Raw genomic sequence first — 19,341 nt, forward strand, 5'->3', positions numbered from 1 at the left:
AATAACTTGGGTATTTCTTATTTACATTTCAAATGTTATACCCTTTCCTGGTTTCCAGGCCAACAACCCCCTAAGCCCTCCCCCTCCCTTTCTATATGGGTATTCCCCTCCCCATCCTCCCCCCGTTACCACCTTCCCCCAAGAATCCCGTTCACTGAGGGTTCAGTCTTGGCAGGACCAAGGGCTTCCTTTTCCACTGGTGCCCTTACTAGGCTATTCATTGCTACCTATGAGGTTGGAGCCCAGGGTCAGTCCATGTATAATCTTTGGGTAGTGGCTTAGTCCCTGGAAGCTCTGGTTGGTTGGCATTGTTGTTTATATGGGGTCTCAAGCCCCTTCAGCTCTTTCAGTCCTTTTTCTGATTCCTTCAACAGGGTCCCATTCTCAGTTCCGTGGTTTGCTGCTGGCATTTGCCTATGTATTTGCCATATTCTGGCTTGTCTCTCAGGAGAGATCTACATCTGGTTCCTGTCAACCTGCACTTCTTTGCTTCATCCATCTTATCTAGTTTGGTGGCTGTTTATGTGTGGGCCACATGTGGGACAGTCTCTGAATGGGTGTTCCTTCTGCCTGTGTTCTAAACTTTGCCTCCCTATTCCCTGCCAAGGGTATTCTTGTTTCCCTTCTAAAGAAGGAGTGAAGCATTCGCATCTTGGTCATTTTTTTTGAGTTTCACGTGTTCTGTGCATCTAGGGTAATTCGAGCATTTGGGCTAATATCCACTTATCAATGAGTATTCTTGAGCACAGCTCAGACCCACTGAGAAATGAGGCTATCTGAAAAAGCTTCTGGGTTTTATCTTGATTTTTGGGGATTTGTGGATAAAAAGTAGTGTTTGTCAAATTTTTACTCAGCCCTCTTACAGTAGTTTGTTGTCCTGCCAAATGTGCTTTTGGAGAGAGTTGAGCAAGCCTGGACTATCTGTCTTTGGTCCCTCCTCAGTGATTGTAAGGATTCTGATGTCAATGGTCTCCATTTTCTTCCATCATGAATAAAGTAGGTTTCTGTTTCTCACATTTCCCTCTGTGATATTCTGCTTCACCATGGACTCAGAAACAACAGAGTCCATGAATACACTTTGTCGTCCACACCATTTCAGTTGCTGTGCATTTTGTTGTGGAAATGAGCATACTTGCCTTCCTGGAGGGATGGTAAAAGCTACAAAACCTGTGTAACTGGCCCAGGCTGTTTCTCAGAGCAGCATGCAACAACTGTATGCTATATCAGTGTATGATAAATATCATAGTTTATCTGAGAAAATACTTGAAGAGAGCTAATAACTATGAGCTTATATTATGAATGATACACCTCTTCTGTTTCCCCTCCACAAACCCCCCATCTCATCATCTTTCTTCCCCATCCCCTTTGCCTCTACAAGTGTGCTCCTCCACCCACTCACCCACACCCCCTGCTCTAGCATCCCCCTACACTGGGGCATTAAGCCTCTATAGGACCAAGGGTCTCCCCTCCTATAGAGAATACCTCTTTTGTAAGACAGACTTTTTATTATTCACTTTCTCCACTTCACCGTTTATTGGCCAAATATGATTGCCTCTCACTGTCTCAGGGAGGTGATTTCATGATCCACTTCAATTCTGTAACAAAATCTGTGGATGTTTAAGTACCTTTTAGAAAATTACACATTTACATATAACTTAACACAACCTATCATGAACTTTAAATCATGCCTTGGTTACCACCAATATCTAATGTAGTGTGTTATATTGTATTGCTTAGGGAATGATAGCAAGAAGATGTATCTTAAGTATACATGCCTCCATAAGTTTAAGAGATGGGTGATGGGAGAGACTGAGGATGTGTGAACTGATGGGAGGCTGCACATCTCTATTTGTGTCCACTGAGCAGAGTGATTGGCACAGAGGAAATTCAAGTTTACTTTCTGGAACTTTCTGTAATGTTTTATTGAATATTTTGGGTCCAGATGCAGACCCCATGAATAAAATGACTGAGTATAGATTATATATTCAAACTCTATGAGCCTTTTGGAATTCAAATATTTTCTCTCCTTCTCATATATTTCTTCTGTGGACAGTTGGGTTCCAGCCAGACTGGTCTGTATGTGCAATGCTCTTTTCTATGCACCCCTATTCAATTTTATCTCTTTGTGGATTCCCAGTCATTTTGACAATATCTTCCTGTGATTACTAGTTTTATGTCAACCTGACACAATCCAGAGTAATCTTGGAAGAGGCAACTACAATTGACAAAATACCTTTGTCAGATTGGCTTGTGGGTAAGCTTCTAGTGCATTTTCGTGATTGATGTTTGATGTGTAGGGGCCAGATCACTTTGGGTATTGCTATACCTGGACTGATGGTAGCTTTGAGTGCTATAAGGAAGTAGACTGAGCAAGTCATGAGAAGCAAACTAGTAAGCAGCCTTTCCTCATGGCCTCTGCCTTGGCTCCTGCATCCAGGTTCCTGCTCTGACTTCACCTACTGATTGATAGTTTTATGGAACTCTAAACTTAAACAATTCCTTTTCTCTCCTAGTTTCTTTTGACCATGGCCTTTATCACAGAAATAGAAGAGTAACAAGGCACTTAGGTAGTGCCTGGTCTCTCCTTGGATTGTTGAATGTCCCTTCCACATTTCCTTCCTAATACAACCTCCTGGATACTTATCTTTATTTCCTCTCAGCACATAGAAACAAATACATATTGAAACCTGTAGTTGCTTGGCCCCTTATAGTTTCAGTGCTTGTATAAGTTCTTGATCCCTCCAAGTGGTTCTGTTTCTAATGTTCAATCTTTCCTGACTGTCTAAAACCTGTACCAGAGTCTTTATATAATCAGAAATGAAAAGATAGAAAGGTTACGCCCTAGGGGGGATGTCCACAGCTCCGTTTACCCAGACCACTTGAAATCTTACCTCTTGTTGTAATTCTGCTTGATAGTGCAGCTTGATTCTTCCAAGGTCACCTGCTTTCCAGCTACCATGGAGATGTATTTGAACACTGAGCTCAGACTTCCTCCGAGAACCCCAAACTATCTGCTTGGAGTTGAATCTGAGCCGAGAGCCGGGCGAAGAGAGGAAAACCAGAAACCTGCCTAATAGAATGCCAGCTTGGGCCTGAGTTACCAATGTGGTAACATTGGTTTTCTGTCTTTTTCCTGTAACAGGTTGCTCAGCGAGTGCCTGCACTCCTTTCATTCTAAATGGAAGTGTTTCACCTGCCCACAGCCAGCAGAAAGAGCACTAACCATCATTACTTCATCCCCCACTTCTTCACTCAGTCCCCAAGTTGATTTCCAGTCGTATTGGCCCACAGTTTTAGTTGTGGCATTTCAGCCAAACAACAGCTGGGAGTTAACATCATCCCAGCTGCAGCCTGCCAGAGTAAACACTTGAGCTCCTAGATGTATAAAAATGATGAAATGACGAGACATATAGGTTTCTAATTGCAGCCAGTATCCTGCAGCTGGGAAGTCACCCGAAGATATATATTCTGTGTTGCAATTGAGCAATCATGCTCTTCACCCCTACTAAAAAGCACTTCCCTCCCTTCCCACCCCGAAGACTGCTGCCAGATCGTGAGGTCCAGTTCCAGCTTCCCAAAACTATGTTTGCTTCTCATTAGAAGCTGACCCAGCTCCAGTTCTGGAAATTCAGCCAAGGCCTGAGCTAGGGAGACAGATCAGCTGAAGTTTGACGAGGACATGATTATAAGGTAATGCCTGGAAATCAAACTCAGATGCAGACCTAGAAAAAGATCTAGAGGGTCACGAAGGCTGCCTTATCCAAGCACCACCTGCGATGCTTGATTCAGAGCAGAGCCATTTGGTTCCCCACTTGAGGTTTCTGATGGGTTGTCTCTCCCCTAATCTCCTCCCTTCCTTCTCTCTCTCTCTCTCTCTCTCCCTCTCTCTCTCTCTCTCTCTCTCTCTCTCTCTCTGGTTCATGTACACATACCTTCTTCTCTTTAAATGTTTTCTACAACTCATCACAGCTTGCTGGTGGGCCTCTTGTATTGCTACGGAGGCTGTTCATCTTAGTTAAATCCCTCTTTTGTTGTTCTTTTTTTTAAGTCTTAAGAGGGCTCTCTACTCGATCCTTGCAGCAGAAACTGTCCTTACATCAACCATTCATCCTTGGTCTCTGTCACTTGTTCACTGAGTATTTAGTTTTAATAGTAGAAAAAAAATTAACTGAATGTTTATTGTGTTCTGCCTGGTGTCTGGCTTACAAGATGGTAGCAGATTTACACTTTGGAACAATAATTTCCGTGTGCTTTCATTCCCTGTGGTGCTGTTATTTATCCCTTTAGACTTACTACCCCGAAAAGTGGAGAGGCTACAGCAGTTAATAGGGAGGGTGTGTGATAGAGGCCTGACAAGTCATCTGCTGCAGAGGTTGGCTCATGGCACTTCTTTACCTTTTAGTACCAGGGATGAGGCTCATTATGTGGGGCTCCCTGTTTGTCTTTGCATGTCCAGGGTCTCTCCCAGTGCCTGTACCTGGACCAACTGTGTAAAAATGCTTAGTCAATGGACTGTGCAAATGCACGTGCTCATCCAATCTGGTCAGATCTATTACAACTGTAATATGTCTGAGTTTTTCCAACATGTTTCTACATACAGCATCTCACTGAGTGGGTCTATTAGTAAGCTTCCTCTTTGTGTGTGTGACCTGCTCTTTTAAAAATGAGGCCCCCGACATCATGAATATAACAAACTTGATTACCAATTTTCACCAGAAGGAGCAATGACACATTGCTGGCATATATGGCCTCCTCTGTAAATTATTAGGGTTTAGTTCAGGACCCATGATGTAAATCTGACCTGTGTCCTAATCTGATAGAGTTCAGCAGATCATGACCAGGCTCGTTCACTGTCACAGCTGCTTTCTCACTGACCCAGTGGAGCTGAGTGACTGTGGGACACAGTCAGGTCTTGTAAATCAGATGTTTACTGTCTCTCTATAACATCAGTTCTCAACCTGTGGGTTGTCAGCCCTTTGGGGGTTGAATAACCCTTTCACAGGAGCCATGTATCAGATATCCTGCATATTATATGTTTACATTATGATTCATAATAGCAAAATTGGAGCTATGAGTTTTATACCTTCTCTTCAAACGGCAGGTCATGATAGCATGAAGAACTATATTAAAGGGTTGCAGCATTAGGAAGGTTGAGAGCCACTGCCCTACAAACAAGGAGTTTGCTGGCCTTGGGTCAGGGTATTAGGAATTGTGCATTAAGCAGTGGACAGATGAATTTTCTAAAAATGTCAAGGAAACCTGTCTTCTATTAGAGCCCTTCTTGGCAGTGTTTCTGATCGGCTGTCTAAGTAATATTTACTTCAGAAAAAAATCAGAATGGAATTGTTGAAGGAAACATGAAATCCCTGTCTGGAAGAATGGAAGAGGGGGTGAAGGCTTTAATACTTAGATTCTTGCGTTGTGTTTTCTTGGAAAACACAACATAAGGGCTTCTGGGATGCTTTCTTCCACTAGGAAGCATCTGTGACATATGCAGAGAGTCCCCAGCTCCCTTTTTCCCCTCATAGTTTCTGTTATCATTTCACTTGAGGAGTCACCCCAGGCATAGTGCTCTAATAAGCTTGTAATTGGGAATGAAGGATGATGCTTGCTCCAGCTCCTCCCGAAACCCCTGAGTAGGTACGAGCTGCCTTACGCTGAGAACTTCATGTTTTCCACAATGGAACCATGAGCACACTTTATATATGAGCTCTTCACATCTGTGGGCATGTTGACAATTTCCTCCGATGAATCTACTTGTAATTCTTTTCACAGCCACACCAAAGGATTAAAGAGTTGTGCTGTTTTTAAACAGCCTCTGAAATATTTTTTTCATGAACAGATTTAGGAAGCTGTGAGCTAATTATTTAGTTGTGGGGATTTTTGTTTTTTTGCATGTGGAAATTTTTTACTGCATATTTTTCCAGGAGTATATAATTTTTTAATAATTTTTCTTGGATATTTGATGTATTCACATTTCAAATGTTATCCCCTTTCCCCCTCTCCTGTGACTCCTCCCCCCATACCCCTTCTTCTAAGAGGATGCTCCCATTCCCACCCACGCACTCCAACCTCAAAACCTTTGCATTATCCTACACTGGGGAAACAAGCCTTCACAGGATGAAGGGCTTTTCCTCCCATTGATGCTGAGCAATGCCATCCTCTGTTACATAAGTGGCTGGAGTCATGGGTTCATGGTGAATACACATCCTCCGTGTGTGTTCATTGGTTAGAGCTTTAGTCCTTGGGAGCTCTGGTGGGGTTTGATTTGCTGATATTGTTCTTCCTATGAGGTTGCACCACTTAGTTCCTTCAGACTTTTCTCTAACTCCTCCATTGGGGTCCCCTGTTCAGTCCAATGGTTAGCTACAACTATCTTCATCTGTATCAGTTGGGATCTGGCAGAACCTCTCAGGAGACACCCATATTGGGCTTCTGTCAGCAAGCACTTCTTGGCATCAGCAATAGTGACTGGGTTTGGTGGCTGCTTATGGGATGGATCCCCAGGCCGGGCAGTCTCTGGATAACCTTTTCTTCCATCCCTGCTCCAATCGGTCCCTATATCTTCTCCAGTGAGTATTTTGTTCTCCTTTCTAAGAAGGAATGAAACATCCACCTTTTGGTCTTCCTTCTTCTTGGGTTTCATATAATCTGTAAATTTTGTCAGGTATTTCAAGCTTTTGGGCTAATATCCACTTATAAGTGGGTACATACCATTTGTGTTCTTTTGACTGGGTTACCTCACAAGAATTACATTTTCTAGTTCCATCCTTTTGCCTAAGAATTCCATGAAGTCACTGTTAATAATAGCTGAGTAGTACTCCACTATGTAGATGTACTACATTTTCTGTATCTTTCCTCTGTTGAAGGATACCTGGGTTCTTTCCATCTTCTAGCTATGATAAATAAAGCTGCCATGAACAAAGTGGATCATGTGTCCTTATTGTATGTTGGAGCATATTTTGGGTGAATGCCAAGGAGTGGTATAGCTGTGTCCTCAGGTAGTGCTATGTCCAATTTTCTGAGGAACTGCCAGACTGATTTCCAGAGTGGTTGTACCATCTTGCAATACCACCAACAATGGAGAAGTGTTTTTATTTCTCCACATCCTCCCCAGCATCCACTGTCACCTGAGTTTTTTTATCTTAGCCATTCTCACTAAGGTGTGAGGTGTTATATCAGGGTTGTTTGATTTGCATTTCCCTGATGACTAAGGATATTGAGCACACCGTTAGATGCTTTCCCACCGTTTGGTATTCCTCAGGTGAGAATTCTTCCTTTAGCTCTGTGCCCTATTTTTCAATAGGACTATTTGAATCTCTGGTAAGTGGATATCACCAGAAATTTAGAACAACGCCAATCTCAGGATTTGCAATTTGTCTTAGCAGTTGCCATTTAGCCTTGATTTTTTTCCCCTGTGTTTGATAGGAAAACTATTTGTACATCGATTAAGTGACTTTGTGATATAACTAATTTCATATATAGGGACTATTGACAAATATTCTTTTCCCAAAACCTGTCAACTGTATTATCACAGCATAGCCTGTGAAATAAGAAAACCCAGATTTCAAGCACAGCTTTACCACTTCCAGATTCAGGTCTGTGGTTCATTTGTTCTGTGACTCCTTGGAGCTTTAGTCTCTTCTGTGGCATCTACAAGATCAGAAGTTAGCCATTACCATAAACTCATTCTGCTCCATCAGTATGAGCAAGATGTTACTGAATATTTATTCTTTTGAGACTCTTTGTCTCTTGCTCTGGTACTCAGATTCTTCTTCACAGATAATAGTGTATTAGATAGTCAGACACCTGCAAGGATGATTTCAATATAATTTGATATGAATCGTGTGAAATAAGATCTGGGTTTACAGGGATACAAAGAGATACTTTGCTGATGCTGAGTGTGCAAGCACCCATCTACCAAAGCATGACACCCAACCTGTGCTTTTAGACCAGTGTCAATAAAATAAAGCGAAGAGAAGTGTGTTTTAAATGGTGAGCATGGACAAGTGAAAGCAAATGGTATAGTGTGAAACTGTCTAGTACATGGGGACAAGTACATGATGTCTGTTAGGATAGATAAGCCATGGCAGATGATGTGGCTGAAGGGCTATAGAGAGACCAGATTTTGCAAAGTTGTGTGAACTTTATTTTATCCAGAGAGGCTATAGGGCACTAATTAAAGAAGGGAAGTTGCATAGCCACTATTCCAGCTTCTTAAGAGAAGGAGGATATACCAGTAAAAAAAATAGTGAGAATAATGGTTGCCAGAAACAGTAGACAAATAGAGGGTTAGAGAGATTAATTAGGTACAATAGATGAAAAAGAGTGTGTTTGTGATGATTAAACAATTAATGTAGGTAAAGGAATTCTATAAATTATAAGCAACACACACAAATAGAGATGAAACAAAGAGAAGTAGATAGGTGAATAAATGATAAATGAGACAGACAGACAGATAGATAGACAGACAGACAGACAGACATATAGAAGGTAAAGAGACAACCTACTGTTATCTTATTTTCTCTTTGGGGCTTGTTCAGTGATTAGTTTATCTAAAGAAAGGCAGACAAGAATTATTGGAAGAGGACCACTTGGAGGTAGGAGTGCTTGAGTGATGGGAATGGAGAGGACACATGGAAGACGCTTGGGAGATACACTAGGGAATTCAGTGGATATGAAAAGGAAAAGGCTCAAGAATGCCAAGACATTATGGAATCATCTCACAGAAAGGTTACCTTTTGTCAGGTGTGATCTCCTGGTCCTCTGCCAGCCATAAAGTCTCTTAATCCTAGATTATTCACTTTCTGGAATCATAAGTCTTCCTCAATATATCTCAGATTTTATGTGGCCTAAATTCCCACTATATTCTCAGTCTGAAGACATTCATCTGCAATATTGTAGGAGTTTGTTTATTTTCAATGTGAGAAACTGTCCTTTTCATTTATTGATGAGAAATATGGTGAAATACTTATGAGCATTATAGACTCTACTAAAGAGCTTGCATACATCGTGTATAGCATCAAAGACAACCCATAGGAACTTCATTTAAATTTTCCCTCAGTAATATCCTTCTCTATCATCAATGCATGGCTCATTTCTCAATGCCTTCCTTTTATTCTCCTTTCTTTTCTCATTTCCTTTGCCTATGTTTAAGGGCCACAGACCAGTCCTTTGTCCTCTAAAAATCTTTTCCAGTTGTAAGCAAAGGAATTATTCCTTCTTCTCAAAACTTTGTGCTGTCATTTCATCTCCATGACCTTGAACCAGAGATGGTATATAGAAGATGCATCATTCTCCATGCAAGCATTTGAGGTCATTTTCATTTGAAGATAGTCCTAGCATGAACTGTAAATAGGTGCGTATTACATCTTTTGTTATGTGATAAACACAAATCAGGCACTTTTTCCTTTTCATTTATTCGAGCGTGATTGCCCATGTAATGGTGGCATCTCCGTTTAGGGTGAGTCTTCCCATATCAGTCAACTTTAGCAACTTCTTCACAGACATGTTTATCTCCTAGTGATTCTAGATCCTGCCATGTTAATCATCAATATCAACTTCCATAAGTTTGCCTGAATAGCTTGCGGGTCACTTCTGTGTTGAGGAGCTATATTATTCCTAATGGGTTATTTGTGGGGATGAGATTGTAAATCTCATTTGATCAATAGGTCTACTGTACAAGTTAGGTAGTTTACTAGTTAAAAATCTTCCACTCCACTATCATAGGCCTCATGCTTTTCTATCCATGCCTATAAGTTCTGTGCTGTTGATAATAGAGGTTATCTCTGATCTGGAAAATATGACTATCCTAGAAATATCTGCTTGCTTCTGTAACAGCATATTCATGTACCATGAAGAGTCTCCCTTTTCAAGCAGTAGAATTTTGCCTGTTTCTTATGGTTGGGATAATAAAGTTAGGGCCCATATATTTTTACTAAAAATATATACATTTTTATATCAGAAATGGAATACATGTTTATGAAACAAAAAAGCAAAGAATTACTGAATTTTCTTCCCCTTTTCCACCTTCCAATAGCATCAAATATTACACCTGTGTTCTCCATAAATACAGTTTCAGTGTTTACATATTCTTTGAGGTGATCTGTATATACTGTGATAGTTAAGTGTTCTAGGTTCAATTATTATTTTTTAGTTTTCTCAGTGTTATTTGTGAAGAGGCTGTTCCTTACAACGTGTATGTTTTATCTTTGTTGAGAATCAGTTGGCTAACGATGAGCAGCTTTATTTCTTAGTCTTTCTTATGTTCCATTGATTCACTTGTCTGATTTTTATGACATTACATGCTGTTTTGTTACAATGTCTCTATAGTATATTTTGAAATTGGTGTGATGGTTTCAGCATTGTGTTCCCCTCCCCTGCATTTCAGAATTTCTTGGTTGCTTTGCGTCCCTTTGTGTGCACTTCCACATTGCTTTTCCTCTTTGATAGTTTTTTTCAGAATCGCTTTGACTCTGTAGGGCCCTTTGTGTTTCCATGTTGCTGTTTTTCTTTGATATGAATTCTTTCAATCCATGAAAATGAACAGTACTTATATCTGTTTCATTTGTCCTTCAGAGTTTTATAATTTTTAATATTCTGTTATATTATACTTTTATTATTGACTATAGAAATACTTCACATCTTAAGTTAGTATTTTATTTATCATTGGTACTATAAATGAAAATACTTCCTTAATTTCAATCTCAGGAAGTTAACAATTATTTGCATATGTAATCTATTGATTTCATACATTGATTTTACATCCTGGCATGTTACTGAATGTCTTGGTAAGTTTTAAAAGTATTTGCAGCTTTGTATAGAGTTATAACATCTTCAAATGGAAATAATTTGATTTTGTTCCTAAATATTTATTTGTCTATTATTTCTGTTGCCAAATTGGCATGGCTAAAACAACTTATAATAGCCAAACATTGTGGCACATTTGAAAAGAAATAGATAACTAAAAAATTTGAATGTAAATATTTTATTTTATTATTAATATTATATGAAAGTGTTGTATTCATGTTTTATGTTTCTCATGCTATACTACAATTCCTTCCATGCTCTTCTTGAAATCATAGCCTTTTACAATAAATCTCTCTCTCTTTCTCTCTCTCTGTTTTCTTCTCTCTCTCTCTCTCTCTCTCTCTCTCTCTCACACACACACACACACACACACACACACACACACACACACACACACACACACACACTAAGTCCATTTAGTCTTGCTCATATGTAGATGTGTTTAGGACTGACCTATATACAGTTGGCAACAGATAACCTATCAGAGAAATTGTCCCTGAAGAACAATCCTCCTCCCTCCTTCAGCTGCCACAAACTGCTTGTAGTTCTTCAAGTAAGAGTAGAGCCATGTTCATTGGCATGTGCTGTGCTGCTGTCATTATGCACATCTTGTTTGGACAGCCATATTGCTGATATATCATGGGTGTAACATTTTTGTCCCATCTAGACAACACTATCTTGCAGCAGGAGTCATGGTCTTGGTGCCCTTATAATCTTTCTACCTCTCTTCCCTGATGTAACTTGATCCTTCAATGTAGATATTGAGTTGAAGATGACCTAATTAAGGCTGGGTACATTATGGTCACTTATTAGTTGCATTTTTACCAGTTGTGGATCTCCATAATAGCCTCCATTTATTGCAAGCAAAAGCTTTCATGAGATATGAGTCACATTTACCCATGTGTATAAGGAGAAGTGTTCAGAATATAGTTAGAAACTGTCTTGATTTAGTGAAATAGACATCGTGGACTTTTCACTGAGGCCTATAACCTTTCTGGATATGAGTTCTTGGCTAGGTTTCTAAAACCGAAAGTGAATTTCTTTGTATAGAGTGGGCCTTGAGTCCAACTAGACAGGCTGTTGATTACCCCAAAATATAAATATCACCATTTACACCATTAGGAATATCATTTTAGGATGTTAATTATTGTAGTACATAGGTTCTCCATCTCAGTAGATCTATTTATTACTTTTCTTTCTTGGCAGTTTTCATAACTTACCTTCTGATACTTTGAGAGCTAGTCCTTAAGGAGGCGTCCAGATCATTTCCAGCTATATTACTCAAGTCCTATATCTTCAGCTACAGGGTCTTACCTTCTAGTTTTGGGAACCAACCAAAAGCAATGACAATAACCTATCTTCTTTTGGAAGTATCTTGGTCTCCCATGATCAACAACTGAAAGGATGGTTGGTACTGAGGTTTTTATTAGATAGTTCTTAGCTTTTGAAGAGCATCACCATCCTTTGAGATATAATTTGATTTAAACATTGTATGTGGGTGTGTGTAAAAGAGAAACAATCAAATAATTAAAATTTTGTAATCGCTGTTTTTTTATTTTCATATATATAATACTTTTAATTTTGTTCTTTCAGTTGATTCTTGGTTTTAGAAGCCAGAAGGTGGTGATAGGAGGTTATTATTGTTCAAATCACTGTTCTTATAAACTTTGAGAAAATCCTTGACTTCTAATTTAATACTGTTATGATCAGAGGACTTGATATCAGTGGGGTAACTCTTTACACTGCTTGTGACATGGTAGTGCCTTACATGTTTCTATGGCTATTCAATACATGGTATAAAAGTAAGAATTTTCTCTGTTGGGAACATATTTAAGTTTGAGCTTTTTGATTCTTTTCTTTAATTTTTTATTCCTTTCATTTTTACATTAGATATTCCAGACTCTGGAGGAAGTTTGTGGGAAAAATTTCATAATTAGTTCTTTGGTACTCTATTATTTTCATCACGTTGAACTTAAAATGTCTTTTTCTGGAATACTAATATAACCATACTAGATAAAATATGTATGGCTAATGATTCTCTTCTCCCTGAGTCTTGCTATAGAATACCCTTCTATATTTCTCTTCATTTTATGAAATGTACAATATAAACTTTGTTTTATATCTTAAAACATGTCAACTTTATCTCCAATAGAATGCTCTATCATCTAGACTTAGCACTCTAACAATTGTTGCCCAGTGAAAACTCAGTGAAAAGTTTTTCTGTTGTCTTCTTTGTTCTTACTGACATTAAACATCCCTGCTATGCTATTCCCTTTAAAATAATATATCTTCGCAATTTGATAATGTTCAGGACTATTTTATTTTCACTGTAATAGTTTTCCTGTTTTGGGGATGGTGCCTCATGTTTTCTCCAGCTATGACTGATGCTCTTGTGTGGACAATGAGAGAGTGTGGCTCAGTGCCCTAACAGAGAAGAAAATCTGAAGATCTGACTGTTTCTAGGCAGACTTTTCTGTACAATTTGAAATTTCTGTGAAATTTTCTGTACATCTTGAACTTAGAGATTTCCATCAAATATCTGAAGTTTTCTGCATGTAAAATTCCTTACTTTTTGGGGGGCATAAAAGTCTGAGGCAACTTTGAGCTAATGAAACATACTCATGGGCTATCTACTCTAAGTATCTCAACCCTAAGATACTTTTTGTCTATTGTCTTCTCTTCTTCTGCCTACCTTTTTCTCGAAGACTTATAAACATTTTTCCAAACCTTTTGCAATAATTCTGGGAGAGGGGAATCCCGAGTGGTATGATGGGTGAATACATACTTTAAAACTTCTGTGTTTAAACAAAATCCTTTCTATTAAGATTTTGTAGACTGTGGAAATTCTATTAAGAGACGACAGAGTCCTTCATTTCATAATTAAAAATATCCCAGGGAGACATAGCACAGTAATTTACAATTATAAATGGCTGCTATGCTTTCCTCTCTATAATTGACCCCTGATTCAGAATTAATTGCTTCACTATCCCTGCTTTATCTCCTTCCAATATTTATAGACTGTTGGTGGCAGGCCTACTTCAAATTAGTTGGGCCTACATCCTAGGCTCTTTGGAATTTGAATATATAGTACCTGTTTTACTGTCTAAAACAAACTGCTTGTGTCATAAGGGCTTCCTGAGCAAAACTGAGTAAGTTAGAATCAGAGAATCCAGAGAAAGTTCAGCTTGATAAAATGAGAGATATAAATCAAATGGATCATGGAAATGTTACCCAACTTCCCCCTGATATTTGTCACAGGTGTGGTTGTAATGTGGGGTTCAGGACCCAATTGTGAGTTATGTTTATTCCTTCAAAGAATGTATGATTCAGTAGGAATGGCCATTATCGGGGAAATAATTGTTTGTCATTCATTGTAGTTTCATGTAAAGGTAATGAACTGAAGGTACACTCTGGTAAAGTGGACTTTTCTTTGGAAACTCAGTTGTATCAGGTGATGTTTTTCTGGAAGCTACCTTGTGAGAGAATGTTTTGTTGAAGCAGACAGGTGAGAGGGCATCTCATGTTATGCTGGAGTGAATGTTTGAGAGGAAGCATGATGTTTAGAATGATTATAAACATAATCCCACAGAGAGTCAGAGGGTGCTCTTGCATTGTTATGCCTTGCAATGCTTTGCTGGTCTTTGCTAGCTGTGCAATGCTTTGCTGGTCATGATATTCAACTTCGGTTGACTTCATTCCAATTCTCTGCAGTCATGTAGCTTCTATTGGATCTAGCTGCTGCTACTGATTCATGTCTTTGCTCTTTGACTGGACTGATGATGTTCTGACAGTGAAGACTAGAATCACACAAAAGAACTACTTCTAAACAATTCCACAACACACTTTCCTATTAACGTTATTTCTCTGCCACCTCTGGACAGTGGTCTAGAAGTAAGGTAGAAGTGTGCAAGAACCCTAACAAAAGTCGTTTTTGAAAAATCTAAGCCTACATCCTGGAAAGTGCATCTTTAAGCAATAAATAGGCATGCATAAAATATATGTCATTTTCTTTTTTTTATTGAATATTTTTTACTTACATTATAAACGTTATTCGCTTTCCCAGTTTCTGGGACATATGACCCCTATACCATCCCCCCTCCCCTTCTTCTATAAGGGTGTTTCCCTCCTCATCCAACCCCTCCCCGACATTCCCCAACACTGGAGATCCAACCTTGGTAGGACCAAGGGCTTCTCCTTCCATTGGTGCCCAACAAGGCCATCTTCTGCTACATAATGCAGCTGGAGCCCTGGGTCAGTCCATGTATAGTCTTTGGGTAGTGGTTTAGTCCCTGGAAGCTCTGGTTGGTTGGCAGTGTTATTCTTATGAGGTTGCAAGCCCCTTCAGATCTTTCAATCCTTTCTCTAATTCCTCCAAGAGGGGTCCTGTTCTCAGTTCAGTGGTTTGCTGCTAGCATTCGCCTCTGTATTTGACGTGCTCTGGCTGTGTCTCTCAGGAGACATCTGTATTCGGTTCCGTTGGCCTGCATGCACTTCTTAGCTTCATCAATCTTATCTAGTTTTCCAAAGTACTAATCTGACCTCTTTTTCTCCATATTTTTACTGCTAAGCAACACAACTAACCACAAGATAATTAACACATTTATGAATTAAGAGTAGAGATCAAAAAGGACTTGAGGCTCTGTGTGTTTTCACCATCAAGACTGAATGGTCTATGGACCAGATATCATGTATATGGAGAGACTGTATTACCCCTTCACTCTAGTCTCATTCTTGCCAAAAACCTCACATAAGCTTGGAGATTATGCTCTGTAAACATTTAAGTAAAGAAACTGTTCCTTACAGATAGAAAGAAAAATTACAGGCATCCCAGACACCCTATTCCTATACAGAAAGATGACAAGAGTCATCAGTGGAATGATTAATGATTGCTTTTGTCAAGAGTAGACAGACTTGTTGCTGATTTGGAGAATGGTGTAATCTCTTCTCAGAGTCACAGGAAGACAAAGGATTTGGTATGGGATAGAATACCAAGACAGAGAAATGGTGTGGCTCTAAGAAAGGTTAAATTTGTGATTCTACAATATAAAAAATGGTAAAATAAAATTAGACGACTGAATTCAAGCACAGGCGTGCCTTAAAAGTTAAGGGAACGCTCCCAGAATAACAATCTCATCTATAGGGAGGATTACCACTAGGTAATTGCGGGCAGGAACTTTAAAGAGTGCTGACTCAGACAGAGAAGACAGGCTATGCATTGAACTGAAGTTATTTATTGTGGAGTGTCAAACACAGAAGGCAATCTACATTAATTGGTGTTCTAGTTTAGACCCAGACTACTTCCAGAGAATGAGTGTATAGGTGTGGATTTGCTAGCTCAAGATGAGATTTCTTTTAAATGCATTAGAGTGAGCTAAAATTGTAAGTAAATCATTCTTTCTTAAACTGAAAAAAAAGTGTGCAATGAAAGTAATGACCCTGTGAGTAGTCAGCAAACACAAGTTTTAAGTCAACAGCAGAAACAATTTATATCTATGTAAAAAGAGTAGGTTCTCCAAGGAACCCAGATTCACTAATGTACTTAGTACATTTTTAGGTATGACTGTTTTGGTTACTGAAAAAGCATACCAATCTCCAATCTGATCTATTTTTTATTGTTGTTTTAATTATGAGTTAAATGACATATTGCTATGTCTGTGGTCAGGCTGATTCAATAGACAGGAAATGGCTCAGTCCTTATGTGTACAAGGATAAGGATCTAAGTTGACATTCCCAGCATTCACATAAAAAGCCAGGCGTGAAGGTGTGTACCTATAGTCGTAACACTGGAGAAATGGAGACAGTGGATCTGCAGAAGTCATGGGCCAGCTAGTCTTTCCAATTTGGGAAGTTCTAGGTTTAACAGACACTGTCTTTAAAGGTAAAATGGAGTGTCTATGAGGAAGTCACCTGATATTAAGCTCTGGTCTCTACGCATACCCACACCGAAAATAAAATAACTTGTAGAATAAAGTATATGAGAGGATACATAGTACATATATCATGGGGCCAGCTAATTGAGTGAGCACTGCAGATTTCATTTTGATGCACATAAATGCTTATGGAGGGACTCTGCCCTTGCTGGCTGGTTTCCAGAAGTTTATTGGTTGTAGAGAACTCACTGATACTTTGTGATTGACTTCTGACAAAGGAGAGGGAAGATGAGATCAGGTCATCTGACATTCCCGTACACATATTTGTTTTAAAAAGAAAACCTTAGTTATTAAGAAGATCATTAACAGAGTATCTGAAATAAGACATCTATTTTTCATCAGTTTTTACAGTTGAAACAAATAAGGATACAAATCATGTAATTTTACACTTAGCTGTTTCAAATGTGAAATGAAGTGCTTCTTAATATATCCACAATGTAGAAAATCATTCCCATTTTGTAATTCTTGTATCTTTTAAGCACCCTGAAAAAAGGTATTAGCAATTACTGTCCATTTTCCTCTTCCCTTAACCTCTGACAAACTTACTATACTTTGTGTCTGTATAGATTTTCTTATTCTGAACATTTCTTACAAATGATATCACAGCATACAGGCCCTTTTATGGCAGTCTTAAACTACATAGTACATATTTAATGTCCACATTCAAAATATTGTTCAGTGTGTCAATATATCATTTCTTCTTATGGCTGTGTGATATTCCATTGTATGAGAATGGTGTGTTTGTTCATATGTGCATTCGTTATGTATAGTGGCTTGTGTTTACTGTTTGGCTGATATAACTAATTCATTAACTTCAATATTGTTTTTTTCTCTGTTTTATTTTTATCTTCTCATCTTTTTAGGTTCCTTTCTTCTGCTTTTCTTGAATTTAATTTCCTAGAAATTTCGAATTTCTTAAAGTAGAAGACTGGGTTAGCAACTGATCCATTTTCTTCATTTCTAATGTATACCCTTGCGTATATGGTCTTTTCTGTGAGTACTGCTTTTACACAATTCTAAAGGTTTTGATACATTCCTATTATTGTCATTCATCCCAAAGCATTTTCTTATCTGTCTTAGTATTCATTTTCCTTTGACCTATTTGTTCTCTAGTATCATGTTGTTTAATGCCTTGTGATGGTGGATTACCCCATTTTCCCTCAACTCCTTTTTATTTTATTTATTTCTGTCAAATACATACTTTCTAGGATTAAGCATGTAACATGTGTCTATGTCTATGTTATGGCCCCTCACATGATCTGTCCTGGCTCATGTTTTACTCCGTGTGGATTCAGGACAAACCCATTCTGTTATTAGAGCAAGTGTTCTCTAGATATCTGTGACTAAGTGGTCTATAGTACTGTGTAAGCTTTGTTTCTGGTTTGTTTTTTTTTCCCCAGTAGTTCTATCCCTCATTGAAAGAAGGAAAGATTTTAGTGCTTACTGGATCATGTTTCTTCATTCATTTATGTTTGATTTTTTTGTATTATGGTGTTTATTTTGTTAGTACAAGCATGTTTTTAGGTGGTACAGCATCTCAAAACTTGATCGTTGATATGGATGTATTATCTATGGGTGTCTTTTGCGACCCTCTGTTGTTTCAGTTTAAAGCTTCTTCTGTCAGTATTCCAGCCATCCTGTCTTGTGGCATCTATGTATGGCGTATCTTCAGCTGTCTTTGACTTGTACTGTGTGAATTTTGTTTTCTTCAAATTCACAGTATTTTTGTCAGACCCAGTTAACAATCCAAGGACTTAAATTTTTCTTGTTTTCTAATTTTATCCCTCACATTGAATAGTTCTTACTTACTTACATTTGGAGTGATTAGGATAAGGAAGTATTTACTATGTCATTTTGCTATTTATTCCTAATTCTCTCACTGTTGTTTATTACACTTTTCTTATATTGGGTGACAGTTAGTTTGCAGTGCTGGAAAATATGTCCAGGGCCATGCATAACGCTAGGCAAGATCTGTACCGCTGAGAAAATGGTCTCCACCTTTTCTCCGCCGCCTTTCTACTTTCTGAGTGAATAAATAATATCTGGTCTTTAATTTAAATATTTTTTATTTCTTTTATTTTTTCAAGCTATTTTCTCTTCATACAAAGAATTACAGCAAACTTAAAAATCTAAATCAGGTCAATATAATAACAGTGCAATTATATATTCATATTTTAATTTTGTTAATGTAGCTACAGGGCATTCCCGAGTGTCCTTTTATTTAAATCTAGAGTCTTCTACTTACATGTGCCTTACAGAAGACTGGTTAGTTAAAACATAGTGTTCCAGGCCTGCAGGGGTATGTACCATGTCTTCTGTGTATGTGTTGTGGGTGATAGCTTGGTGTTTTAGTGGGAGTCCTAACTGTGGGGACTAATGTGTCTTTGATTTATTTTCTTTTTGCAAGTTCTTGGGACTTTTTCCTTCGGTTGGATTGCCTTGCCTTGGTTTGAGGGCTCTTCCCTTTCTTATTGTATTTTGTTTAGTCATGTTTGGTTGTTGTCTCTTAGAGGCCTGCTCTTTTCTGAAGGAAAATGGAGGGGGAGTGGATGCAGGAAGAAAGAAGCTAGGGAGAGCTGGAAAGAGCTGGGAGGTGTGGAGG

General features: G+C 38.6%; 1 protein-coding gene across 2 annotated transcripts in view; it reads left to right on the forward strand.

Moving 5' to 3' along the window:
* The window catches only part of Agbl1 (AGBL carboxypeptidase 1), an 893,368-nt gene that overhangs the window by 432,142 nt on the left and 441,885 nt on the right, over positions 1-19,341 (forward strand). The window contains 1 exon segment of one of the 2 annotated variants that reach the window (NM_001432253.1): positions 3,617-3,690. Within the exon segment in view, the coding sequence (NP_001419182.1) occupies positions 3,680-3,690 (11 nt within the window). The 5' untranslated portion in view covers positions 3,617-3,679. 2 annotated transcript variants of the gene reach the window in all.

The sequence above is a fragment of the Rattus norvegicus genome, chromosome 1 (genome assembly GCF_021556685.1).
Source record: "Rattus norvegicus strain SHRSP/BbbUtx chromosome 1, alternate assembly SHRSP_T2T, whole genome shotgun sequence".
NCBI lineage: Eukaryota > Metazoa > Chordata > Mammalia > Rodentia > Muridae > Rattus > Rattus norvegicus.